This window comes from Durotheca rogersii (assembly GCF_024521655.1).
Source record: "Durotheca rogersii strain YMJ 92031201 chromosome Unknown GGS23scaffold_24, whole genome shotgun sequence".
Lineage (NCBI taxonomy): Eukaryota > Fungi > Ascomycota > Sordariomycetes > Xylariales > Xylariaceae > Durotheca > Durotheca rogersii.
This window is the reverse complement of record NW_026251255.1, coordinates 434,751-459,814: the sequence shown is the minus strand read 5'-3', so window position 1 is coordinate 459,814 and position 25,064 is coordinate 434,751. Positions and strand designations below refer to the sequence as shown.

At 58.5% G+C, this 25,064-nt stretch overlaps 9 protein-coding genes and 1 non-coding gene across 10 annotated transcripts; 5 read left to right on the top strand and 5 right to left on the bottom strand.

Moving 5' to 3' along the window:
• The first annotated feature begins 355 nt into the window (after positions 1–355).
• Positions 356–3,157, top strand: GGS23DRAFT_581347 (SDA1-domain-containing protein). The gene is made up of 3 exons (XM_051517181.1): positions 356–602; positions 682–806; positions 867–3,157. Exons 1-3 carry the CDS (start codon positions 520–522, stop codon positions 2,891–2,893), a joined length of 2,235 nt encoding a protein of 744 aa, XP_051369135.1. The 5' UTR covers positions 356–519; the 3' UTR covers positions 2,894–3,157.
• Positions 3,158–3,165: 8 nt separating this feature from the next.
• On the bottom strand, positions 3,166–5,927 carry GGS23DRAFT_236368 (glutamate decarboxylase). Its single transcript, XM_051512106.1, has 5 exons — positions 5,268–5,927; positions 5,104–5,131; positions 4,340–4,960; positions 3,588–4,208; positions 3,166–3,480 (listed from the first exon to the last, which is right to left on the bottom strand). The coding sequence occupies exons 1-5, from the start codon at positions 5,504–5,506 to the stop codon at positions 3,427–3,429; spliced, it is 1,563 nt and encodes a 520-aa protein (XP_051369134.1). The 5' UTR covers positions 5,507–5,927; the 3' UTR covers positions 3,166–3,426.
• A 64-nt stretch (positions 5,928–5,991) lies between these two features.
• On the top strand, positions 5,992–6,887 carry GGS23DRAFT_236456 (uncharacterized protein). Its single transcript, XM_051512107.1, has 2 exons — positions 5,992–6,241; positions 6,310–6,887. The coding sequence occupies exons 1-2, from the start codon at positions 6,074–6,076 to the stop codon at positions 6,796–6,798; spliced, it is 657 nt and encodes a 218-aa protein (XP_051369133.1). The 5' UTR covers positions 5,992–6,073; the 3' UTR covers positions 6,799–6,887.
• A 990-nt stretch (positions 6,888–7,877) lies between these two features.
• On the bottom strand, positions 7,878–8,469 carry GGS23DRAFT_236362 (uncharacterized protein). The gene is made up of 2 exons (XM_051512105.1): positions 8,279–8,469; positions 7,878–8,227 (listed from the first exon to the last, which is right to left on the bottom strand). The coding sequence occupies exons 1-2, from the start codon at positions 8,344–8,346 to the stop codon at positions 7,960–7,962; spliced, it is 336 nt and encodes a 111-aa protein (XP_051369132.1). The 5' UTR covers positions 8,347–8,469; the 3' UTR covers positions 7,878–7,959.
• Positions 8,470–9,555: 1,086 nt separating this feature from the next.
• On the top strand, positions 9,556–13,773 carry GGS23DRAFT_581340 (TBC-domain-containing protein). Its single transcript, XM_051517180.1, has one exon. It carries the CDS (start codon positions 9,926–9,928, stop codon positions 13,211–13,213), a length of 3,288 nt encoding a protein of 1,095 aa, XP_051369131.1. The 5' UTR covers positions 9,556–9,925; the 3' UTR covers positions 13,214–13,773.
• A 639-nt stretch (positions 13,774–14,412) lies between these two features.
• GGS23DRAFT_t75 lies at positions 14,413–14,509 on the bottom strand. The gene has a single exon. It is a non-coding gene; the product is annotated as a tRNA-Glu (tRNA).
• A 708-nt stretch (positions 14,510–15,217) lies between these two features.
• On the bottom strand, positions 15,218–19,081 carry GGS23DRAFT_581336 (WD40 repeat-like protein). Its single transcript, XM_051517179.1, has 4 exons — positions 18,313–19,081; positions 17,961–18,251; positions 16,040–17,884; positions 15,218–15,978 (listed from the first exon to the last, which is right to left on the bottom strand). The coding sequence occupies exons 1-4, from the start codon at positions 18,452–18,454 to the stop codon at positions 15,719–15,721; spliced, it is 2,538 nt and encodes an 845-aa protein (XP_051369130.1). The 5' UTR covers positions 18,455–19,081; the 3' UTR covers positions 15,218–15,718.
• A 1,076-nt stretch (positions 19,082–20,157) lies between these two features.
• Positions 20,158–21,186, top strand: GGS23DRAFT_613978 (HotDog domain-containing protein; the record flags this gene model as incomplete). Its single annotated transcript, XM_051520609.1, has 2 exons — positions 20,158–20,549; positions 20,752–21,186. The coding sequence occupies exons 1-2, from the start codon at positions 20,421–20,423 to the stop codon at positions 21,184–21,186; spliced, it is 564 nt and encodes a 187-aa protein (XP_051369129.1). The 5' UTR covers positions 20,158–20,420.
• A 1,203-nt stretch (positions 21,187–22,389) lies between these two features.
• GGS23DRAFT_599518 (uncharacterized protein) lies at positions 22,390–23,247 on the top strand (the record flags this gene model as incomplete). Its single annotated transcript, XM_051518944.1, has 3 exons — positions 22,390–22,424; positions 22,693–22,998; positions 23,190–23,247. The coding sequence occupies 3 exons, from the start codon at positions 22,390–22,392 to the stop codon at positions 23,245–23,247; spliced, it is 399 nt and encodes a 132-aa protein (XP_051369128.1).
• Positions 23,248–23,491: 244 nt separating this feature from the next.
• GGS23DRAFT_599517 (uncharacterized protein) lies at positions 23,492–24,844 on the bottom strand (the record flags this gene model as incomplete). The annotated part of the gene is made up of 1 exon (XM_051518943.1): positions 23,492–24,844. One exon carries the CDS (start codon positions 24,842–24,844, stop codon positions 23,492–23,494), a length of 1,353 nt encoding a protein of 450 aa, XP_051369127.1.
• Positions 24,845–25,064: the final 220 nt, after the last annotated feature.

Genomic DNA, 25,064 nt, shown 5'->3' with positions numbered 1-25,064 from the left:
TTTAAAGTCGGTAAGCCGTATGCTGGTAAGTAGCCGGGTGGATGAACCCCCAAGTAGGTATGTGATACTCAGAATATCGGCGCGCTCATGGCAGTCCATGGGCCAAAGCAGTTGTTTTAATACGGGAGAGAGCGAAGGGATCAGAGATTCGTACAATATCCGGCCGGCGGTCTGGTATTTGTTCTTAAGTCGATAGCATAGGTGATCAATAGTTAAGGAGCGTGTTGGAAACGAACCACCGTATCTAGCAATGGGTGCCTCTAGAGATAGGTAGGTATGGAGGAGTGGAATATTGATCCAAATAAATAATATCCTCTACTCATCGAGCTGCGGTTCCATAGCACTACCCAGGTACATCAACGGGACGCAGATAAGATAAGATCGACGGAGATAACGATAACGATACTTTACCTACCTTTTCGCAAGTCGCATCTTTTTTTCTTTGGATTGAGGTCGCGGCATTGCATAGCGTCCTCCCCTTCGCAACCTTCTCGCCTCTCCGCCGCCATATCTGCCAACATGGGGAAGAGGAAGGTCGCCGCCCTCGAGAAGATCGAGGCTGACCTTGCCGGCCTCCAATACAAGATCCGAAAAGACCCTGAGTATGTTTTGTGTCTTAAGCAACCCCTCCTATCCTGTTCCCTACTGCCATGTGAGCCGCACTAACGCGATCAACTTCAGGGCATACGAAAAAGAGTTCATGGAGAATTGGCAGCAATTCGATGCTGCACACGAGACCTTCCTTGCCGCCCCAGTGGGCGCCGACTCGAACTCCCTCATTACCTTCCGCGAACAGATAGACCTGAGTACGTAGTCTGTGCCTGTGGATGTGTCGCTATGCTGCCTCATCGCTGATGGCTTAATAGTTGCCCACTGCGCCGAGCTGTACCCACGAATAACCGCTTCCTTTCCCAACGCCCTCAAGGATGTCTTAACCAAGCATCATGCCGTGCTTGAGCCAACCTTGCGCGAGAAGATAGTGTCTAGCCTGACCCTGCTGCGACGCAAAGATGTCATCGACAGCAGCTATCTGCTCACCACCCTGTTTCCCATCCTCATCACCACCCCCTCCAAGTCCTTGAGGATGCTCCTCTACCAGAAGATCTTGAGCGATATCCGAAACACGAATACAAAGACGATCAATCACCGAGTAAATCGGACCATGCAGACCGTCCTCTACAACCTCGTTACTTCGGACCGCTCTTCCTCGAAAGCTCTGTGGGCCGTGAAGCTGGTACGGGAACTCTGGCGGCGCCAGATCTGGACGGACGCAAAGACTGTCGATATTATGCGCCAGGCCTCCTTAGCCGATAACGAGAAGGTAATTGTGGGGGGCGTGCGATTCTTCCTCGGAGGAGACAAGGAGCGTGAAGAGTTCGACGATGACAGCAGCGACGAGGAGACAGTCGACATCAAGAAGGTAAAGCACGCGATCGGTATCAACAAGAAGACGAAGAAGTCGAAGAAGGTTCTAGAGAAGGCGGTCGACCGAGTTAAGAAGCAGGAGCGCAAGAAGACCGCGCCACACCCGCTCAATTTCTCGGCCTTACACCTACTCCAGGATCCCCAGGGCTTTAGCGAAAATCTCTTCGAGAAGCACTTGCAAAACTCGAAGTCCAAGCTAGCTCTCGACAGTAGGCTTCTGGTACTACAGCTCGTCACTCGCTTGGTCGGACTGCACAAGTTGACCGTCGTCCCTCTCTACTCCTGGTTCATCAAGTACCTATCGCCGAGGCAGCAGTCGGCTTCATCTTTTCTAGCCTCCCTCGCCCAAGGCACGCACAATCTAGTCCCGCCCGACGCGATCGAACCGTTGATACAGAGAATAGCGAACGAGTTCGTCTCTGAGGCATCAGCGTCAGAAGTATGTTCTGCCGGTCTCAATGCGATCCGCGAAATCTGCGCTCGACAACCTCTAGCAATGAACGAAACCCTATTACAGGACCTGGTTGAATATAGAAAGAGTAAGGACAAGGGAGTTATGATGGCAGCCAAAGGCCTGCTCTCGCTGTACCGCGAAAAGGGGGCGGACATGCTGCGGAAGAAGGATCGCGGCAAAGAAGCGACCATTGGGCTCAAGAGCGGCGATATACAAAAGCTCAAATTCGGCGAGGAGCAAGTTGGCGAAATCGAGGGGCTCGAGCTTCTGGCTAAGTGGAAGGAAGAACAGAAAAAGAGGAAGGAAGCCGAACGAGACCCGGCCGAGCGGGGAGATGGCGGTAGAAAAGCCGAAGATGACAAGGACGAAGAAGACGGATGGAACTCTAGCGACTGGGAGGTCACGTCCGTAGATAGTAGCGATTCCGGGGAGTGGATTCGGGTGAGCGATTCGGAAGACGAGGCCGTGCCCGAACCCAGCCCGAAGAGGCAGAAGCTGAGCTCGGAGAATCCGGACGAAGACGATAAAGAAAACGCAGGGGATGAGGCTGTGGATTTTATGAAAATTGCCACGACTCAGATCCTGACGCCAGCCGACCTAGCAAAGCTCCGGGAGTTGCGGATGGAAGCGAACATCACCAAAGCCATGGGCGGGCGAAAGCGCAAGCAGGAGCTGGAGGCCCGGCACGTCGACGAAGGGTTGACGGCGGAGCAGATCGAGGCGCCGTCCAAGCTACGCAAGAGCACGAGAGAGGAGCGGATAGCGCTGGCTAAGGAAGGCAAACCGGACCGGGAGGAGCACAAGTCCACACAGGCGATCCGCAAGTCGAAGAAGGAGGCGGAGGGCAAGTCTACGACCAACAAGGAGAAGGCGCGCAGAAAGAACTTCATGATGACGCTGGGCAAGGCGAAGGGGAAGCAGAAGCGGAGTCTCGTGGCGACGCGGAATATCCTGAAGAATCACATCGAAAGGAGCAAGTCGGGCGGGAGGAGGCGGAACGGAGTATCGCGATAGCCAGTGATGCGCCTCTCGGCATAAGAAGCGTATGCTCAAGAGAGAGATGGGGCAAGCTAGATAAGGGCGTATACCCAGAGCATGTTAGGAGTTTTGGATGAGGAGGTGCTCTCAAAAGCCAGTGGGATTTTCCACGGACCGGAGCGACAGGAAACGGTCTACCATCTTACGCGTCGTCTAAGGTTATAACAATCCACTAGCAGATATTCTACCCAAATACATCGGGAAAGGGGCCTTCAATGCTTCAGTGGTAGAGCTAGATGGATTTAATCATGTAACTTGGTTTCATTGCAGATGCTATCGTGGGGAAGTCGTCAGTAGAGACGGAGGGGAGAAGGGGGGGTTTGTCGTAGCTTCAGAGGACCATCTCTATACCCATCTAGATACCCGTTTCTACCTATATACCAATACCCATCGCTTTCCGCTCTCGAATGTATCGCTAATTGCGCCTAATCGCGTTCTTCCTTGCTTCATTACCTCCCCGCTTTGCGTCATTCCCTATTCCCAGCGCCACCGGCCCCGTCCAACTCAGGTTAGCAAATCGAATGGGTCTTGCCGTGCTTGCCCTGGATCGAATGCTTCTCTTTCTGCGGGCAGCGCGTTAGTCAGGAAGTTAGGTCGTAGGTGCGCCAGGCAAGCAGATGCGAGCCGAGAGGCAGAGAGAGGAGGAAAAGGGAGGGGGAGAAAGACTCACGCGGAACCGAGGGTGGTTATGCTTGGCCTGGCCGCTGTTGACGGCGTGGCTGTGGATGAACTCCTCCTGCTTGCGGACGGACTCGCGGTCGAGCTGCTCGAGGAGCTGCTGGGAGTAGCGGATGTCGGCGAGGAGGGCGTCGCAGCGGTTCTTGGAGAAGTCCTCGCGGACGACGACGCGGAGCATCTTGAGGTCGCCGGTGTGGGGGGCCATGGTGTAGGCGGGGACGACCCAGCCGCGGGCGCGCAGCTTGTGGGCGAGGGCGAACTCGTCGTAGGTGCGCTCGGGCGCGCCGGGGGGCGGCGCGGCGAGCCGGAACGCGACCAGCGGCAGGCCCTCGCCCGCGCGCTTGCTCATGATCACGAACCCCAGCGCCGCCAGCGCCGCCGCCAGGTAGTCCGCCGTCCGCGTCAGGTTCGACATGATCGCCCGGTACCCCTTCTTCCCCAGCCGGATCAGCTGGTAGTACTGCCCGATCACCTGGCTCGCCCCCTTCGAGAAGTTCAGCGTGAACGACGACTGGTCCGCCCCCAGGTAGTTGATGTTGAACACGAGCTCCTGCGGCAGGAACTTCGCGTCCCGCCACACGACCCAGCCCACGCCCGGGTAGACGAGGCCGTACTGTGGTTGGGGGAGTGGTGGTTAGCGACGGTTATACTCCGATAGAGGAGAGGGGCGGAGACAAAGGGGCTGATTGCTGTCTTGCTCATCTAGGTATATATGGGTGTGTGTGCCCTATCTATCTTGCTTACCTTGTGGCCGGAGACGTTGATCGATACGACCTTCTCGCACCTAAAGTCCCACTCCAAGTCCGGCACGACGAAGGGGGCAACGAAGCCTCCACTCGCGGCGTCGACGTGGATGGGGATGTCGAGGCCCCTTGCGATCAGGAGGTCGTTGACCCCCTTGACATCCTCGTACTCTCCCGTGTATGTGGTGCCAAGGATGACGCAGATGCCGATGGTGTTCTCGTCGACCAGGTCGACGGTCTCCTTAGGGTCGATGACGTATCGGTCGGGCGTGCAGTAGACGAGCTTCTCGTCGACCTCGAAGTAGCGTGTCGCCTTCTCCCAGCACACCTGGACGGCCGAGGACATGATGATGTTGGGGTGGTCGGTGGGCTTGCCTTCGGCCTGGCGCCTGTTCTTCCAGCGCCTCTTCATCGCCAGCACGGCCAGCATGATGGCCTCGGAGCTGCCGACGCACGACGTGCCGACGGCGCCGCCCCCTTCCTCGTGCTCGACCGGTGCGTGGAAGAGGCGGCCGATCATGGACACGCATCGGTTCTGGATGTCGGCGGACTGGGGGTACTCCTCGTAGTCGATGAAGTTCTTGGAGAAGCTCTCAGCCATGAGCTTCTCAGCCTCTTCCTCCTATACGCACGGCAGAGAAGGACGAAGTGGTCAGCCAGCTTCGGGGCAAGTGCCACTACCCACGACGCAACACACCAACGACGAGGCCAGAGCAAGGCCAGAGCAAGGCCAAGCCGGGTCGGGCCTCAAGGGGTGACACGTACCATGTAGGTGGTAACGAACGAGGCGAGGCTGTTGTACGGTAGATCAAAATCGTCAGCTCATCAGCCCACATATGCCACGTGCCTGATCCTGGTAGCTGTCGGTGTGGGAAATTGTACCGGCACAATTTTAGGGGACCTAACGCAGGTACGCATTGGTGACTTACTTGAGCATTGGGTTGCCGTCCAGACTGAGCTCGTCCTTGATCATGCGGTAGGCGATCTCTTTGGGCATCTCGCCCTCGGGCATCTCGTGTTTGGGCAGGTCCTCGGCAGCGAATCTAGAGCCGTAGACGCTAGTTGTGAAGCTATCTTCGTCGTTGCTGAGCTGCAGACTAATCTTCTTGACGGCCTCGGGCAGAGCGCCGACATCGTCGTCGTTGGGTACCTTGGCCAGATGCACCATTTTGGCGGCGTAAAGGGGGGGAGTGGAGGGGGAGTGGGGCGGTAGAGACGGAGGAAGAAAGACTTGGAGGTAGGTATGTGTGGTTGAAGTGAGAGAGGGGTTGGGTCCCCAGAAGACAGCCTCGCGGAGATATCTGAGAGAGATGTTGGTGGAGCGAGGACGACGAGTAAGAGAGAAGGGAGGAAACAAAGATGCTGACGGAGACCTGCTTCTTAAATACCTACTCCATGCCCCCTTTGCTTTGCGTCCTACCCTGGCATGGAATATAGCTCTTCCCTACGTATCTGAGCGCAAACCCTCGCCAATTACACAACCCCACGTTCCACCACAGCGTTTCTCTACGAGCCACGCAGGTAATCGAGTGAATCCCTACCAAGTACGGGTGTCGGCAGGAGACATGTAGAGAATGGTGGCCCGGGGAGATGCGCTGTTGGTATTACCAAGTAGACAGGGACGGGATCGTATGCGGGGTAGCTCTTTAGGAAATATTCAGCTATTTTGGTATTCTGGTTGGCTTCTAGATCCGTCGAGAATGTCAGAACAGACGGCGACTAATGGCAATAGGTAATGGATGCACACCTGGCCTCTCCTCTGGCCGGGTGTGCGGGCGTCCGTCACCCGCGTCCCGAACGCGAAGAAGGGCTACTGGCCTGGCGCGAGCCACGGGCCCTAGGCTTGAACTGGCACACCGGTGACATACGCGCACACACCCACACACGAGTTGGGTGTCATGGTGTAAGCGTGCTGAGACCGTAAGGGCGAGCTTGAGGGTTGACAGAGTGTGGCGGTGAATATGACGGAAGGCCTCCTGTCTTCATCCCACGGTCTACGCGCACCACACCACACCACTACCGGCTCATATGACGACCATCCATTGTGCACGATCAGACCGGCAGAAAGGCGGTCGACACGAGGGGAAAATCAGGATTGAGTCGATTCTTCAGCCTTCCACCGAAAGAGCCACGAGAGGGTTTTATATCGTAATCCATCCGGCTATGCCCAATAGCAATATGCGGGCGGATGACTTCACCTCTTCTCCTCAGGGGGGGGTGTCTACCACCCTACATACGCACGCGCTAGTGCATCAGATCTCTACTCATGTACTTCGCTATGCCTGCTCGCTCTGCTTACGTAGAACGGGGGGTGGGACGAGATGCTCGGGTTCGCCCCAAGTTCCCAGTCGAAACCGGTCCCATTTCATGTGGCCAAGGGTTGGCAAGAAAGCTTGGCTGAAATTGGGCAGGCCACCTCCTCCTCACCCAGCAAGGGTCAGTCGGCGAATAGGAGAATAGAGCCGGCTTGGGGGGAGGGACCCTTCGGTTTCGCTTTGTTCGTAATGTAGGTAGTTGAGGGCGAGTCCAGCCGCAACATTCGAACTGTCCTGTACTCGTGTATAGGACAAGTTAGAACAGGGGATGGTCGAGGGGCAGAGGGCGGCCTCCGTCCAGCTCGAACCCAAGTAAAAGCCCTCTTCTTACCTAGATATTCTAGAGGGACGGGTGTAAATATCGAGTACCTACCTACCTACTCGACAGAGAAGGTGATACATCATATTCTCTCCCATAACCATCTACCTACGTGGAATAGAGACCTTCCCTCCTTGCGAGACGCCTCTGTCCGCCCTAGCGGATCTGGGAACATGTGTGTTGAAATGCGCTTGCTAGGCGGGAATAGGGTCAAGTTAAGACGCTGGCCTCAACTTGTACCGTGTCGAAGTGTCTCTTTTCTAGAACGTAACATGATCACGCATGCGATTACATGGGGTAGCATCAAGATCTACGAATATCGTCATCCGTGCTTCCGACGGATGCCAGCCACGCCCAGTCGCGTCACTCTATCCACCAATTTCTTCTCAGGCCCGTACGAAGACGTCTCCCGTCATCGGTTCATGAACAGCGCTGGGGCTGTGACACGACGCATGCATATTGTATTCTAGAAAACTCGCATCGTCAGACACAAATTACCCATTCCTAGAGATCAGGAGCGGTTCTATGGCACGCGGGACTGCCGGTCCGCGTCGTCCTATCGGACGGACCCTTGAAGCCCAACCCACATCTGACCTGGCTCGATTTCTCGAGCTCGATCTTCTCGCCACAGCATAACCCCCAAGTTCCTCGCGGGGGTTACCTGGCTGCAGGTTGGGCATTTGCCTAGACCATGCATCGTCTTCCGGGTCGCTCGAAGGGGGGAATACGGGCCTATTACCACCAGCGGATGAGCGGCGCTGTAGCTGAAGCTTGCCTCCCTATTCGTACACGTGGCTGTGCCCCTTGAAGAGCGCGTCTCCATCGGGAGCCTATCCAAGGGTCGTTTCGACAGCCCGAGTTAATTTTCCCCGTCCCTCTGCATCTTGATATCCCCGAGATGAGCTAAATAGCGAAGACTACCAAGTAGCGCTGTTAGGAATCGAACCTATCCTTCGTTAAGTAACCTACTGATCTCCCCGTCCTTTCTCATATTCTCATCTCGCTGTAAACCTTTAACCTGAGTGTGCCGTCTTTACACCGCCCTAACCTAGTTGCACAGCTTAAGGTGTTATCATGGCACGTTCCGAAGGCGATTTGTAAATTTGCAGTTGGCAACTCTACGCTCGCGGGAAATGGCAGAGGCGACAGCTCGGACCCAAGAGTTAAGGTCCAATAACCCATGCCTCGACAGTATTGACAGCCCATCTCCCTTTTTTTTTTTTTGCAATGCCTCTGACGAGCGAACGATATCACGCTGGAGCCCGAACTTGGATTAACCACAATCTCCTGCGAGAAATGCACCTACATAGGCACAGCCATCTCCATCACGCCCATCGTAAGTGCGACCACCATCATCAGGCCAAGGCTGAGCATCCTGGATAGTCTCCTACCGAGTTTAGCTGGCGAAGATGAAAAGGAGAGAGGGTGGAATGCCGTTTTTTCTAAGATCTCAGTTGGTAAGAGGTGTATTGAGTAGTAAACCTAAGAATGATCGAGCATAAAACAAATAATAAGAGAGGCGATTCTGGCTTAGCCAAGCTCGGTAACATCACGCTGTTGTCATCCGTCTTGCCTTCGCCTCGATATCCGTAACCTTCCTAGCCGCCCAGTGGGCGCTCTACTACGTATAAGAAGGGTACGACCAAGTTGACGAGATGGAGAGGCGAGGTGAGCTAGGTAGGTGAGGAGGTAGGTATTCGAGGTAAGGGTGGTTGAGAGGGTGGGAGAGGCAAGGAAGGAGAATCTCAGAAGGGTGCGGGAGAGGGGATTGCTAGAGGGGGCGTTAGGTAGCTAGCGCGGGTGCCCGATCGGCGTCGAACCAGGTAGACCGTAGGCCGAAGGTACCTAAAGAGCCTGAACGACAGGGGACGCCCCCTGCTGTAATGAAGAGGCAGGCCGCTACAGACCTCCCCGAGCAGCCCGATGAAGGAAGAGGTACATACCTAAATGTGCCCACCTATGCATGGAAGCTATGGAGGTATCCACGGATCGCAGCCCTACGTCGGTAGTACATGGATATTACATATACACATACATGTATGCATGCATACATAACCTCCGAACGAACAGGGGGATTATGCAGTAATACAGCATGATCAGGACCGCGAATATCGACGAAGCGACCAGAAGAGGGATGGATAATAGGATAATGGCGGGGAAATGAATGAGAGGGGGGTTATGTGGGGCAGAATGGCATGGACCGAATGGACCGCCTTATGCTGGAGGGGAATGACACAGGTACCTAGCTCCATGTACCTGATGCACTCTATTAGAAGTACCTCCGAGAGCATCGACCCGCCTGACATATACGTGTGCTGGTACCTCATGCGCCCATCAGGCGGATAGAGGCAGGTACTTCCTCAGGTCCATACCCCCATAACGATATACCTTTGTTAGATCATTAGGCCGTCCGGATCATTCGCGGGCCTGTGCGGTCACATGCAATAATGCCACTTGCGCCATGCAGTACATACGTACTCAGAGACACCATACCTACATATATTGGCATACATGCATAAACACACCTGAGGTACATAGGCATAGCTACCTTCATGCCTCCTCTCCAGAACCCAAATATACTCTGTATTGGCATCCCTTCCTCTATCATCCCATCCACCTCCCGTCCATCCCGTCCACACATCTTATCTCTCTCCTCTCTTCCACCCAGCCAAATATTGTATACACGACATCATCGCGACGTCGCCACCGCCGTGGCTTTGGAATAAAATTTTCATCTCTCCTCCGACTCCAGCTGGTCCCGAACCCACCGCCTAACAACCTACCACCCACCCCCCCTTCTGGCCCCTCGTATTCGCCCTAGCGAGAGGTTATATGAAAAGACGGAGAAAGGGGAAAGGAAGCAAGGAGGGGGAACCCGAGGACGACGCGCGTGAATGAGAAAGGAGGAGGATGAGAGCGCGAAGGCGATGATTCCTGGGAGGACCGCGTCAACATGGACCCAGACACAAATGCGCCCCTGGAGCGATCGTCCTCGCAGCTCTCCATAGCCTCGCCATCCCCCAAGGGTCTCCGAGCCGGCCACTCGACCCGTGCCAAGTCCAAGCCTAAGAGGCTAATCTCCCAGACCTCGAGCTCCGCTTCATCCACTACCGCTTCCGACAAGTCTCTGACCTCCTTCCCCTCCTTCTCTCCTCAGTCGCCGCGATACGAACCCGCCTTTACCACTCCCGAGTCTCGTCCCGCCGTCGCTGTCAGTGCGAACAGGAAAGCTACCAGCGTCCCCGCCAAGGCCCCCACCGTCGAGAACTTACCCTTCGAGGCCCAGCAGGCCGCGCGCAATGCGCTGTTCGATGATACGCCCCTTCCTACCCAGAAGATCCCCGGCGCCCTCCACCATGCCGGTGACGACCACATCGAACGTCTGATCGCGAAGCATGGCGCCGTCAGCCTCGTTCGTCAGGTCGCCGAGGACTTGGCCCACCGCGACCACCAGATGGCCAAGATGAGGAGGAGGGCAGACGAGAGAGAGCGGGCGCTGCGAAAAATAATACTGGGGTGCGGTCTGTCGAGTCTGGACCTCGAGACAAAGCTCCGGGAAGTCGAGGCGGACCTCCAAGCACAAGAAAAGTCCAAATGCACCCAGGACGGCGATATTTCGGGCATGATGAGCGATGCAATACACGATTCCATGTCCTACAACGCGCTGGGCATCAACGTTTTGGACGGCGGCACGCTGAGGGCGAGTAGCATGCCTATGCTAAAGGAGAATAATATGAACAAGGGCGCTATGAAGGCTTGGAAGGACTACCTCTGGGGTGGTGGCACGAGCAGGAAGACTAGCAGACCGGCTAGTATCAACGAAGACGCTATGAAGACCGCCATCCGCGCGCCCACGCCCGGAGATCGCCGGCCTCCTCTCCAAGAAGACCTATTTGTGCCTCCCCCGGATGCGGAATCTACTCGAAATTCTAGTCGCGCCTCGAGCATCCACTCCGGTAACGCGCCAAGGAAGCCGTCGTCGTCTTTTGCTAGCATGGCTCTGCAGCTCGTGGCTGGGAAGGCATCTTCTGTCCGCGATTCCGAATCGGTTAGGGGACGGTCGAATTCGGCGGGCCAAGGAGACTCGGTACGGTCGTCCTCGAATGCCAGCTCTAGGACGGGCCGTTCGAACCGCGCGGCTTCCACGCAAGCCGGGAGCAAAGCACTCATCGCGATGCGACGGGGAACCCCCAAACCTGCGGGTTTGGCGGCAAACACGCGGCCACGGGATCGGTGGGACGGGACCAACTCTGAGGGTCCGTCCGCTATAAGGTCAGATAACTCCGGACCAGTCGAGATGGATACTATATTCTCTCCCGAAGGCCAGCCGCCGGCGCTCTCACAGCTCTACAACAACTACGGTAGCCCGGAATACCTGATAGATCGTTTCGGGTTCATCTACGACCAGCGCCGGAAAAAGCGGCAACGCGAGGCGGCCCAGGTCGCGCTCCAGATGAAGAAGGGGCACGAGATGCTCTCCGGCGGAAGGTCCAGCCTCTCCCCTAATTTGCTCGACGACGGCGCAAGCTCGATACAGGATGCTGAAATCGACGATATCTCGGAGTGCCCGACACCAGGCGAGGATGCTGTCGACCAGAGCAAGCCGAAACGATGGCAAGACTACCTCAAGATTGCTACGTTCCCGACGGAGCTGCTATCGCACACCCCTTCCATCATGGCCCCGGCCATCGAGGTCCTCGAGGGAAATGGACTACCCAAGTCCCCAAGTCTAATCACCTCGGACGACCGCGGTTTTGTACCGGCCCCGGGTACTATTGCGGTTCTAGATAGAAAATCGAGCCCGAAGCCGGAGGACGAGCCAGCCTGCGCCACTCTCGTTCACGAAGATGTCGAGCCCGTGAAGCTTCTGCTGAAGCAGTTGAGTGACGTCCACGACGCCCTCCAGAGGGAGAAGGCCGTTCGCTGGAACGAGTTCCTGCGAAAAGTGCGCGCGGAGCGCCGCCGCGAGGGCGAAGCCGCGGCTGCCACCGCCGCGGCCGCCGCCGAGGCGCGCTTCCAGCTGGCGCCGGTGATGATTCCGGAAGCCAAGCTCAACGACGGCGAGACGATCGGGATCGCGGACCTCGGCGTCAAGGGCAAGGTCGGGCGCGCGAAGTGGAACGAATTCCGAAACCTGGTGCTCGGCGGGATCCCCGTGGTGAATCGGCCCAAGATCTGGTCGGAATGCTCGGGCGCGCTGTCGAGGAAAACACCGGGCTATTACACCGATCTCGTCTCGCGCCCCAGCGAGGCCGACGACATGGTGGTGATCTCTCAGATCGACATGGACATCACCCGCACGCTGACCGACAACATATTCTTTCGCAAGGGGCCCGGCGTGTCTAAGCTTAGCCAGGTGCTGCGCGCGTACGCGAGGCACAACCCCGAGGTGGGATACTGCCAGGGCATGAACCTGATCGCGGCCAACCTGCTGCTCGTCATGCCGTCGGCCGAGGACGCGTTCTGGGTCTTCGTCTGCATCGTGGAGCGCATCCTGCCGGAGGGGTACTACGACCACAGCCTGATGGCGTCGCGAGCGGACCAGCACGTGCTGCGGGAGTACGTGCGGCAGGTGCTGCCGAAGCTGTCGCAGCACCTGGACGCGCTGTGCATCGAGCTGGAGGCGCTGACGTTCCAGTGGTTCCTGAGCGTGTTCACGGACTGCCTGTCGGCGGAGGCGCTGTTCCGGGTGTGGGACGTGGTGCTGTGCATCAACGACGGCAGCACGTTCCTGTTCCAGGTGGCGCTGGCGCTGCTGAAGCTGAACGAGCGGGCGCTGCTGGCGTGCGCGTCGCCGGCGGCGGCGTACACGTACATCAACCACCAGATGACGAACCACGCGATCAGCATCGACGGGCTGATCCAGGCGTCGGAGGGCCTGCGGCGGCTCGTGCTGCGCGAGGAGGTCGAGGACCGCCGCGCCCGCGCCATCGAGGCGGACAAGCAGACGGCGCGCGAGCGCGAGGAGCGCAACGCCCTGCGCCGCCAGAACAACAGCCTCGCCAAGACCCAGAGCCGCAACGCCCAGAAGGAGGCGCTGCTGCTACCGCCGCCGCAGGAAGACGACGAGCACGAGAGCGGCGCGCCCCTCAACGGCAACGGCAACGGCAACGGCGGGCCCAGGCTAGAACCGAACCGGGACGACTACGACGACGACTACGACGACCTCGGCGCCGGGCTGACGGACGGCATGCGGACCCCGATCCCGACGGAGGAGGAGGCGAGCTTCGGGCTCGGATAGGGCCTTGTGCGGGTACGGGGCGGAGACGGGTGGATGGATGGATGGGCGGGAGGTAGGGAAGAATGCAGCCCGACGGAGGGACAGGAGCAACGGCGAATCGAGTCGAGAAACAGCCCGGCTGCACCATGGGGCTACGTAGCCATCTCCCTTTTTGTGTGTGTCTCTTTTGTTTCTGTTTTCGGGGGGAGTAGCGGCGCAGATGAGAAAAGGGGGTTTAGAGACGGAAATACGGAAGGGGGTACACCCCTCCTCCCGCGGGTCCCGTCACCACGGTCTTCTCCCGCCCGTTCATACACACGCGCCCATATCAGAGGCTGGAGCGGCAGGCAGATCCAGGGGGACGGCCGGCCGGCTGTCCTGTCTTTTCTTGCATGCCTATTTTTCCTTTCTTTTTTGCCGTCCTCCTGTTTTTGCAGCAGCTAGGGGGGGCTTTCTTTTGTCGGTTGTCTGCTTTTCATAGATTGGACCGTCCATGCGTGTCATGATACCCCCTCCCCCGAGAGCAGTAGAAACCCCCCCCCTTCCTTCGTGTTTCTGTAGCGAATACAGCCGTAATCGTACTCGTTCCGTTGTCGTAGGGCGCAGTGATGGTGTACGGTAGGATGCGATTATTGGGGAGCGTGAGACACGCGTACCTGCATATGTCTCTCTCTCTCTCTCTGTGTGTGTGTGTGTGTGGTTGGCGAAGGAGTCAAGAAGCACCCAGGGCCTATGGTCTACGTAGCTGGATGCTTGCTTAGTACTTACCTACTACCTTGGTGCAACGGGTACGGTTTCTATCTGAAGAGTTCCGACCTGTAAATGGGAGGAGTCGAAGAAGATGCGTGGGGATCGGCACGCATTCCCTGCCCTGCCCCAACACCGTAACAGCCAACACCACACATCCCATCCCAACTACGTCAAGATCTCCCTCCGCCCATCGCGCAACAGCCTCGCCCTCGGCCGACCGTCCTCGCCGCCTCCGGCCTCCTCCCCCGGCAGCCGGGAGGCACCCAGCGCCGACGCCGCGACGCGCGCGGAACCGGACGGGCGCGGCGCGGAGACGGCACGTCGTGTCCACGCCTACCGCGAGAGCGCACCAAGGCAGAAAAGAGAGGCCCGCCCAGGACAGGGAAGACTACAAAAAAGAGAGAAAGGGGAGAGCCGAGGGGAGCGGGGCAGGAAAAGTTAAAAAAAAGGCTTAGTAGACAAAACACAGTCTCCGAATCGGGGAATCGAACCCCGGGCTTGACGGGGCCCTCTCCTCGGGCGCGAGCGAGTGAGAGCGTCAAATGTTAGCCACTACACCAATTCGGACGGATCCCTAAGCACCCGGGGCGCGAGCGTCGGGAGAAGCTCGGGGAATTGAAGTGGGAGCTGGGTGTGCTAGTTGGGGCTAAGTAGCTCGGGGACTTTACCGGCTCTCGGCGCTTGGGAATAACTACCTAACCTAGGTACTCATAGCACGTCCCGGCTCGCTCGCTCGGGCGCCAGAGGTCAAGTAGGTAAGTATAAGCTGGGAGAGGAGGCAAAGGCGATCGAGGAGGCACCGCCGGGAGACACCAAGGGCGGAAGGAGGAGGAGGAGGAGGAGGAGGACCCGGGGATTTTTCTTCTGCCTGCTGCTGCTGCTGCTGCTGCTGCTGCTTCGTCGTCGTCATCGCGACCTTCCTTTCCTTCTCCTTGCCACTAACACGTACATTACCTGCGTACACAATAACAACATATCTACATGAGCATACCCGCATACACACGTACAGCGCGTTACCCTCACCCCCCTCCCCCTAATCCATCCATCGCGTCCGTCGTCGTCGTCGCAGCGCCGCCGCCAAGTAGACTTCTCTTCTCGCTTTAGTCCACCCCCGTCGGAGCGCCCCGTTCTCCCATTAATTTGCCTACGCACGCGCTACCAGGCGCCCGTTTTTCTTTTCGGGGCGGGGAGGCATTCTCCCCCCCCCCAAAAAAAACCCCCCAAAAGTCGTCTTCCCCCCTTTTGGTACATAGACTTCCCCCTTCTCCCCCCTCTCCCTCTGCTTCAAACCACCTCCCAGCCCAAAATGAACGACGCCCGATGTTTTCTTTTTTCTGAAAATTCCCCCCTCCCACTTCCCCCTCTCCGCGGTCAGAGCTGGGAATAAACCGGTGAGAAAATGCATCGACGAAGTAGCTCTGCCGGCTTCGCTGAGTCCGTCTCCGGCTCTCCCCACGCCGAGGGTTGCGGCAGAGAACAGGCGAGGGATATGGTGCGGTATGGTATGGTATAGTCTGGTCTAGTATGGTCTCGTATGGTCTCGTATGGTATAGTCTCGTATGGTATCGCGTCGTAGGATACGGTGGGTGAGCCTGTCTCTCTGGTCTGGATGTAGTGTAGGCGGCATCTCTCCGGAGTGACGGGGAAGAAAAAAAAAGGACCAAAAAGGAGGGAAACAACCCGTAGTCTCGCCGCCAACTCCGCTGATAGTTTTGATTGGATACCCATCTACAATGTTTCCCGTCCGCTCCGCGGCCGTGGCCCTTGGGCTGGCAGTTACCGGGCAAAAACCTTCACGGTCCCGTCCCCTCCGCCGCTAACCACCCACCGCCCGTCCTGGCTCCACACTACCGTGCACACGCCCTCTCCTCTCATGATCCGGTGGCTCGTGATCTCTTGCGTGCAGCTTCGCTTCTCCAGCGACCAGAACCGGAGGCTGGCGTCGTGCCCGGCCGATACGAGCTCGCGGCCGTCGGGGCTCAGGGACAGCGCCGAAATCGACGCCGGGTGAGCGAGCATGTTGTACGTGCATTGACCTGCGGGGTTGTTAGCGTGGCGGCGTCGGGAGTAGTGCACGTATGCGCCTGGAGAGCTTACCGCTATTGGCGTCGAAGAACCGGATGAAGCGGTCTTCGTGCCCCGATATGATGACGCCCTCGATCCCGCTGCCAGCCGTGCCGCTGCCGCCGGTGGGGCCGCCCGTGTCTTCGTCGCCTAGGCCCTGCCCGGAGCCCTGGTCGAGGCCGGCCGTCGTCGCGACGACCGCGTTGACGCTCGTGTTAATCGTATTGTCGTACGTCTCCAGGCTCGCCATGGAGCCGATCTCCTCGCCGGTTCTGGTGTCAAATACAACGATAGCAGCATCCGAATAACTAACCACGAAGGCTTCTCCGCTGGCTGACAGGGGCGTGATGCACGTGGGCGACGCCTTGGATCCGTCCGACCGGTGGATGTCGTGGACGAGCGTGTAGTGGAACGGCGAGTTGGAAGCCATGCTGGGCTGCGGCGAGCTCGGGAATTGCGATCCGGAGCTCATCGAGTTGCCCCTGACCCGGCCGCTGCCGGTGGAGCGCCGCAGCGGTCCCGGCTGGGGTGATGTAAGCTGCGGGGGCGCGCTGACGGCCCAGATCTTGATGGCGCCGTCGGCGGCGCCGGAGACCACGAGGATACGGTCTGGGGTGCCGTACGGGCTCGACGGGCCAAACACCGCGCCCAGCGTCGCCGGGAGGACGCAGATGGCCCATACCGCGTCCGTGTGTCCCTCGAGCTTCTCCTTCGGGTCCACCCTGCCGCGTTCCCACACGCGGATGGTCGCGTCCTGCCCTCCAGAGAAGATCCAGCCGTCGCCCTGAGCGCGGCCGCCGGTGGAGAAGTTGGGAGACGGCGACCACGACGTCAGCGATAGCACGGCGCCGACGTGGCCCCGGTGGGTGAAGTCGGCGGTCACGTCGAGGTCCGACGATACGCCACCAGCATGGTTAGGACCCTCGCGGGGGATGTGGAAACGCTTGATCAGGCCGTCGTCGCCGGCCGTGCAGATCTCGGGCTCGCTCGGGCTGCCGCCTCCGGAAAATATCACGGTGCGAACGGTGTTGAGGTGGCCGCGCAGCCCGTAACGCAGCTTGAAGCTCCCGTTGTCGGCCTTCTGCGCCATGGCGTGGAGGGAGAGCTCCTGCTCCGCGCTCCTCCGCCGAGACATGGAGCTCTTCCGTCTGTGAGAGCTCGGACCGCGGCTGGGCGACTTTGGCAGATTTTCGGCGTTGGGGAAGACGTCAGTATCCGGGCGGTGCGTCAGGGGTTGCGAGGGCTGCGGCGGTGCCAGATCGTTGAGGTTCCCTTCCGGGAAATCCCAAGCATCGTTATCAGCCGATCCTCTCCTCTCCATCGGCATCTCGGTCAGCTCCGAACGCGCAGACTCGTTCGCGTGGCCGAGCCTCGCATTCGCATCTTCCTGCATACGAGCCAGAGGCGGCCCCGAAGCGGGAGGCCATTCGCCGGCATGTGCGTACATCGGCCCGGGGCCCTCCCCGGAACGAACCATAGCAGCAGATTGCACATCGGCGTTCTTCGGGGGTAAGCTCATGGCGGAGTTGGACTGCGGCATCATAGATACGTGGTGATTGTTCGCATTCGCCGACGCCTGGCGAGAGGCGGGATCTTTGACGTGATTTTGGCTGAGCCTCAGCGCCTGAAAAGCGTTGTCTAGAGGCTGCTGGCCCATAGGCATGCCGAAATCCCCTTCTCGAAGATCGTCGATGAGGGGAAGGGGCGGGGACTCTCGGGGAGGCATGGGGTTAGCGGGTGTGATCATTAAGTAGGTGAATTCGGCTTGGCATTGGTCCAAGAAGAGCCTGAGATTCTCCCGCTCGTCGTCATCATGCGCACGCTCGCCCACGACGCCTTCGAGGCCCGGGATCTGCTCCTTGGGTTTCTCGCCCGAGGCTAGAAGACGGCGTAATCTACTAGTCAGCGGAACCCCTGTACAGGCGGAGGTAAACCTTGGGGGGGTAGCTCGTACACTTTAACTTCTCCTGGATGAGGGCTGCCCGATCGATCTTCGGGGGCTGCTTCACCGAATGATCGGCGTCGGGGGGGGCGGCAGAGGCAACTTTCAGCTGGGCAGCCTGGTCCTTAACCTTTTTTTCCAGAATGGTGACGTATCGCTTGAGGGCCTTCTGCGTAGCGTCGGCCCGCCGGGCGGAACCCTCGAGGGCGGCTATGCGACCCTTCATCTCCTGGCGCTCGATCTCCCAGGCATTTCTGTCCCGTTCGTGACGGTGCCACTCGGTTTGGAGGAAGCGCATGACACCTGGCGAGCACGGACGCGTTAGCCGAGAGGAAGATGCAGTACTGGGGGTTCTCGGCCGCACCTTGCAGCGTATACTCGGTGGCGTGCGGCTGGTTCGACGACGAGCTGACGGGCTGGTTTCCGGGCATCTCCTGACCGCCCATACCGGGGCCCTGGATCCCGTTCCCGCCGGCACCCATGGCGGAAACCTGTTGCCAACTCATGGGTAGTAGTTAGGGCTCGGGGACCTCCCAATCCGCGGCCTTCCAGCCCTCGGTACCCTTCTTCACCGTTGCGTCCGAAGAGGACTTGTCGATGTGCGCATTGGCGTCGCGACCACCGCGGCAAGATGCAAACGTGTCCCCAAGAGGCAGAGGATAGGAGAGCGGGAAGGAGCCAAGGTCCGGTAAGCGGGATCGTGGGGAGGAATCGGACGAGGGGAGCTCTGGTCGACGTCTTCGGCGGGCGCTCGGGGAGCGTCGAAACTTCTACGATAGGTCAAGGGAGAGAGGGCGGCACGTCTACAGTCGCGGGCGATTCGAAGCAGAGAGAAGCCGAAGAAGAGAAGAGAAGAAGGGGTGTGTGTGTGTGTGTGTGTGTGTGTGTGTGTGTGAATTAATGAAAGAAAAAAAAAGGGCTACGAAGGAGCGAAGAGAATCAAGACTCTATGCGTATCGGTGATCCAGAGTCGGCAGCGGGCCAGCTTCGGATGGGGAGTATGGGAGGTCCGGTGCGGTGTCGCGTGGATGCGGTGGTAGGATGGGTGATGTAATGCGGTCGAGGCGTCGCGGTGATGGGTGACGGTGGTAAGAGGCTGGCGAGATTTTCCACGACGCGAATGGATTGCAAAAGGGTAAAGGTCAGTAGGGAATGATGGCCTGGCGGGCGGGTACATGGCCGGGTTCCCAGGGCCAGCCACGTTGACAGTGTGAATCACAGTGCCAGCCAGGGAGTATACCTAGCTCAAGCGAGCGGTGGAGTCGTGGCAGCAGGTATCGGCACGGCTAATCTAGACTGTATAGAGGAGGGAACGACATCAGCTCGCGAGGTATCTCGACGGTTCTACCAGCGGACCCGCAGACCAAAGCCACATCAAATAGTCCAATTTCGGCCGCCAAGAGGGGGATTTAACCACGCTGGCCCATTAGGGCCAATCAGCGCGGGCAGACCCCCTGAAGCTGTGCAACTGAGGCGTTTGTCCACTAAGGACAGACACCCTCCTTACCTAATCTTTCCATATGCCTCGTCGCTAATGAACGTCGTTTTTGTGAGTTGGATTCCAGCAACCCTGCAGGCCCTCCACCATCGTCATCGACTGAGAGCGAGCCGACCGAGTTCAACTCGTCCGGGGGAGCTTATGGGATTCATACGAGCAGCCTGTAGGGGCGCTGCCCGCGCTCGCTCCAATTTCCGATGCAAGCCTCATCAGCCAGAGAAGCAGCAGCAGCAGCAGCAGCAGCAGCAGCAGCCGCGCGTGCGTGTTCCCAGCGCTGTTTTGCCGGTCTCCGCCAGAGCACCGCATATACCTAGGTGTAGCCGGTTGTTCCCCAGTCAGCTTGTCGCCAGGGCGAGCAAATAAATGCTTTGCCGTAGAAAGAGCGGCGAGCAGACCCGGATTAGTGCATGCCGCGGCCATTGCATTAGGTACCTACCTACCTACCTACCTACCTACCTACCTACCTACGTAAGCAGAGAGCCCTCGTCATCAATCACACTTCCCCACACGCAAGGGGACCGAGGTTCAATCGCTAATGCGGTAGCGAGATAGGTACGTCGACTTTTCCGAGGGACTAACTCCCGCCAAGTGCGCAGCCCAATGTGTTGTAGGTACCTATATATACCAGGTAGGTATCCAGGTTACTACCTACGTCCTAACACCTGTAGGCAGTTCCTCCATCCGCCGTACCTATCATATCTGTCCATCCTCGTACGCCTTCAGGTACCTACCTAACCCCCACCGCCCCGACAGTCTGGTTTCGTCGAACCGCAGTCCGCTACCCGATCCGCCCAGCGCGCTGGCTCGGCCATTATTAATTCCCCAGAACTACCACCCCAGGTAGCAGACTTACTAATCCCAATCCCTCCCCTGAACATCGAACCTCCCATCACACCAACACCCGAAGTCTCCAAACTCGCCTAGAGGTGATCGGTCCCACGTGTCAGTCCCGCTCAGCCCTACAGCTAAAGACCATGGCCGGGCCGCCCAAAATAAGCAGCACCGCGTCCAGCATGCTGGCGATGGATCAGCACGAGGGCATCGAGAAGATCGAGGTCTTCCTCGCGCGAGCCAGGGAGGCGTACAAGGACCCGGACGACCGCGTAAGCCCCGCTCCCCGCCCCCCCTCCCCTCGCACGCTCCACCCCCACCCGCCTTAGCCCGCACCGCATCCACACGCCCGCGCCCGCGCGATCTGGCCCCGCACATAACCGGCAAGGCACCGCATGCACCCCGCCCACCTTCCTCCCTCCCTCCCCCTCCCCCCACGCGAGCGCACCCCCGCCAACAACCCTTACTACCTAGGACTGGTCGTCGGAGATCGTGCGGCACCTGAGCGTGGTCTCGCACGCGGCGGCGCCGGCGCGGGCCGTCACGTTCCGGTTCGAGGTCGGGCCGGCGCACGACAACGGCACCGGCAACCTGCACGGCGGGTGCGCGGCCACGCTGTTCGACGTCTGCACGACGCTGCCGCTGTGCCTCGAGCCGCCGCCCGGCGCGCCGCCCGGCTTCCGCCGCGGCGGCGTCACCCGCTCCCTCGCCCTCACCTGCCTGCGCCCCGCCCCCGTCGGCGCCGCCGTCCACGTCCGCTGCCGCGTCCTCCAGGCCGGCCGCCACCTCGCCCTCGTCCGCGGCGAGATGCGCGCCGCCCCCCCCGCCCCCGGCGCCCCCGAGGGCCCCCTGCTCGCCGTCTGCGAGCACGCCAAGGTCAATACCGATCCGCCGTCCGCCAGGCTGTGAGCGAGCCCGCTCCGCTCCGCTCCGCTCCCACCGCCAGACGACTCCGGTAGAGGGGTTGGTGGTGACTTGGGCCGTGAGCCTTGGAGGAGGTAGGGTGGGAATGCAGGAAAGGGGATCATCGTCATCCTGCTTATCCATGGAGAAATCTAGCCAATGGGCGGTCGTTTGCGCGGTAGCTCCCGGTTCGTCGAAGGACCGAACCTCTCCGAGGAAATTATATACCTGCGCACACATCGTACTTTAGGAGGTAGGCAGGCAGGCACGCTGCATCCACCCCCCTCCCCCTAGGTGTCGGGTTTTCGAGGGAGGAGAACGAACCAACCCGGCCTCAAAGAGATTCTTTTCACACCTGGTAACTATAGCGGCCGAGGCTCTTGGGGGACGATCTCTTGTGTAGCCTGAGCGAGGATATGGCGAGACTCTCCTGAGAGATTTTTCTTCAGGAGCTAGCTCGCCATCGGACAGAAAATGCGCCCTACAGCGTATGTAGGAGGAGGATACGGGAGGAAACGTGGACTTGCACGAGGCGCCAATAGACAGGAGTTCCGAAATCGGTTAGTAAAACTGGAAGTTATCAAAATAGTCACCTAGTTGATATAGGTACCTAGGTACGTCTAAACACTTCGCGACGCTCGCTCTATGCTTCCCTGGACGTTTTGGAGAGCCTGCTTAACACGCCTCCACCGCCTGTGAAAGGTCACGGGATGCGTGGTGTTTTCCTCTCCGGTTGGGTTGCCTCGGCTGTTTTTGGTTCGACTGTTTTTTGGTGAGGTTGCCTCGTGGGTTCGCCTCGTCTGGTTCGCCAGCACGGTTCGCCAGCGGTGTCGCCGCAGGGAATGCTGTTTTTGAACCAATCAGCTGGGAATTGAAGCAGCAGGCTACGGACTATCGCAAATCCGGGTTGGTACCTGTATGTACGTTATCGCCGATGAATAACTCTTCCCTACCATGCTTCCTACCTTGCATCCAAGTGACGCTGCCAGCAAGAGTGTAAGTTATAAAAACCAGTCTCTCTCCGCGATGGATCGCGACGGGATAGTAAAGGGTCAGACTCGGACTCGAGCAAGCAAGACTCCCCAGGTCTTGAACATCGCCATCTGCCTACAGAGCTTGTCTATCCACATACCCCTTTTCTATCCTCATCCTCGTCTTCACCCATTACGCCCAGTTCCTGTCCTCGACTCTTCGCTGCCATAACGCACCATGGACAACCAAACCCAGCAGTCGCCCGCTCAGGGGTGGGTGCTCGACACGTCTTCTTGGTCTCTGCCGTCACTGTCCCTCCCTTCTCCTTCTTCTCCCCCCTCCCCCTCCTCATCCCCTCTCCTTTCTCCCCCCTCCTTCTCCTTGCCCCCATACAGGGCACGGACCGTGCCAATCGGACGCTATGATCAGTCATCATATCGGTGTCGTGATTCACCTAGATAGCCACTTCTATGCATTTCAGCTCCACCTTTCCCACATCCACACCAACATGAGGCCCGACTAACATCCCTCTCAACCTAGTACCGTCACGCCGGAGCGAGCCACTGCCAACACTAGCGAGAACACCGTGGTCGAGACTACCACCGTCGGGACTACCGCCGTCGAGACTACCACGATCAACCCTAGCACCCACGTTGGTCACTCCGTGGGCCACGCTCCACGCCTTGCCCATAGCATCCGCACCTATGTTGAGGACGTAGGGGCGGGTAATGCTCCGATCAACGCCCTCATGCAGCACGGGGACACCGAGGCTAGAAACTCTGCCCGTAGAGACAGGGTGCAGCGCGAGGTTGATGAGGCGATGCTGAAGCTTTCTCAATCTGGACAGTACGTCTCATTTCCAAACATCTTAGGACAGTACTTGTCAGACCAACCTGGTCATCACATGACTATATGGATATCACGTGATACCAGGAAAGGATTGGTCCATGCAGTGCATGCAGCGCAGGTGGGGCGTGTGTCAGCACAGAACAGTGCTAGAGTTCCAATCGGACCGTGTTAACACCAACTCAGGTAAGGACATTCGTCCTATGTCAAAGTGATGCTGTCAACTTGCTTTCACCAGCACCGCTATGATTGGGTATGGGCAGTTAGGGGAGATATTCGGGGTTGCAGGACGATATGCAGTTCTTGATTGGCTATGGTCCGTCTACCTCGACCGAGCAAAGTGGTGTGTGTCTGAACGCCGATAAGCAAGGAGGACGACAGGGGGGATTACATCGGAACATAATATGAATAAATGACCCTCACTGGTGCATGGTCCGATTTCGATGATAGTGCCTCTTTTCCAACGTTCATCAATATGCCGTATCAGCCAGGCCTAGAAATTGTCTCCGATCCTCAGTACGTAGGGCAAGTCGCCGCGATCCTCCCTCGTAGCAAGTCGGATGACCGACGCTTGAGAAATGGACCGCAAGCTCGAGCTCGACGCCTTGCTGGTAGGATAGAGCCGCCCTGTCCGGGTAAAACTGCCTGAGCTCCTCGCGCTCAGCGAGCGCGAAATCCCCCCCGTGCCGTACTTGCTTCTCGGGGTTGTCGGTGCAGTTTGATACTGGTGCCACGTCTTCGTTGACAACTTGCGAGCAGGGATATCCTGCCTGCGCCTGCGGGAACCCGTGCTGCCTTTGCTCCTGACGCTAACCGAGCTAGACTCGCTTCGCGTTGGTGTGGTCGGAGCGGTGTCCCGGGGTCCGTCGTCGTCGACATGCCCGTCGCTTTCGAAGTAAGCGTCGTCGGGATATTCAGGTCCGTACAGAAGAGAAGAATCCAAAGGCTGCATCGCGCGTAGCAGCTCGGCGAACAATCGCATGAGCTGCCGGAAATGTGCATCCGATAGCGGACGAGGAGAGAAACGCGCGCGCTCGTAGCTGTCGAGGAATTCGAATGCACGCTTGGAACTGGGCAAGACACCGACGCTCATGAGATGGACAACATAGTCACGCATTGTCATATTATGAGAGCGTTGGAGGAGCGCAACGGCCTCGGCATCAAGCGCCGGCGGATTCGTGGTGGAGTCCGGATCCGGCGGGGATTGGGAGACTGCCTTGGCTTCGATGAGGTTGGGCAACTCGGAGAGGACGGTGGCATACTGAAGATTCGGCAGGTCGGGAGAGCTTGGCGAACCCCAACCATCATGTTCGACCTCTCCCCAGACGGGGCGCACGGGGGGTAGCGAAATGCCCATTTCCTGCTCCGCTGTTGCCCGAGGTTTCGGCCGGAACAATTGCAAGGATTTCCTCGGCTCTTTTGCATCGCTGTTCGTCACCACCGTCTCCTCGGCTACGTCTTCCAGAGAAGACCCACGAGATGGCGATGCGATGACCCTTGGGTGGGCCTCCCACGCGATAGCAGCAGTCCTACTGAGATCGTTGGCGATCATCTTGCGGACCTCTTTGGTGACGTCTCCCTTCTCGATGGGTATCCGCGTCCGCGGAATAGAGGCTATGACGGTTCGGGTGATGTACAGTCTCAGGGCATATACAAACCCGACAATAATGACAGTAATGACGAAAACAATCGCGGTGACAATTAGGTTGATGTACTGGTTGGAATATAACAGAACCTGGCGGATAAAATCGCCGGGCACGACGAGGAGCAGGGCAGCAAGCAGAAAACATAACAAGAAGTAAACAGAAGTGTAAGCTATGCGGGAGAGGAGGTTTGTCTCCGCCATGGTATTAAAATGAGTAGGGAAATAGATGGGTATGTCATTCTGGTGTTACGCAGCTCGAGGGGGAGGGGGGGGGTGGGAGAAGGGATATTCCGGCTAGGTATTGAATGACCGTGGCGAGATTTAAGGAGAGTTACGCGACGGTCGTATTCGGAGGAGGGAATTAACCATGTTGACCTTACAGGCCGCAGGGCTAAGCCGGGACTGCGCAGCCTAGAGATCC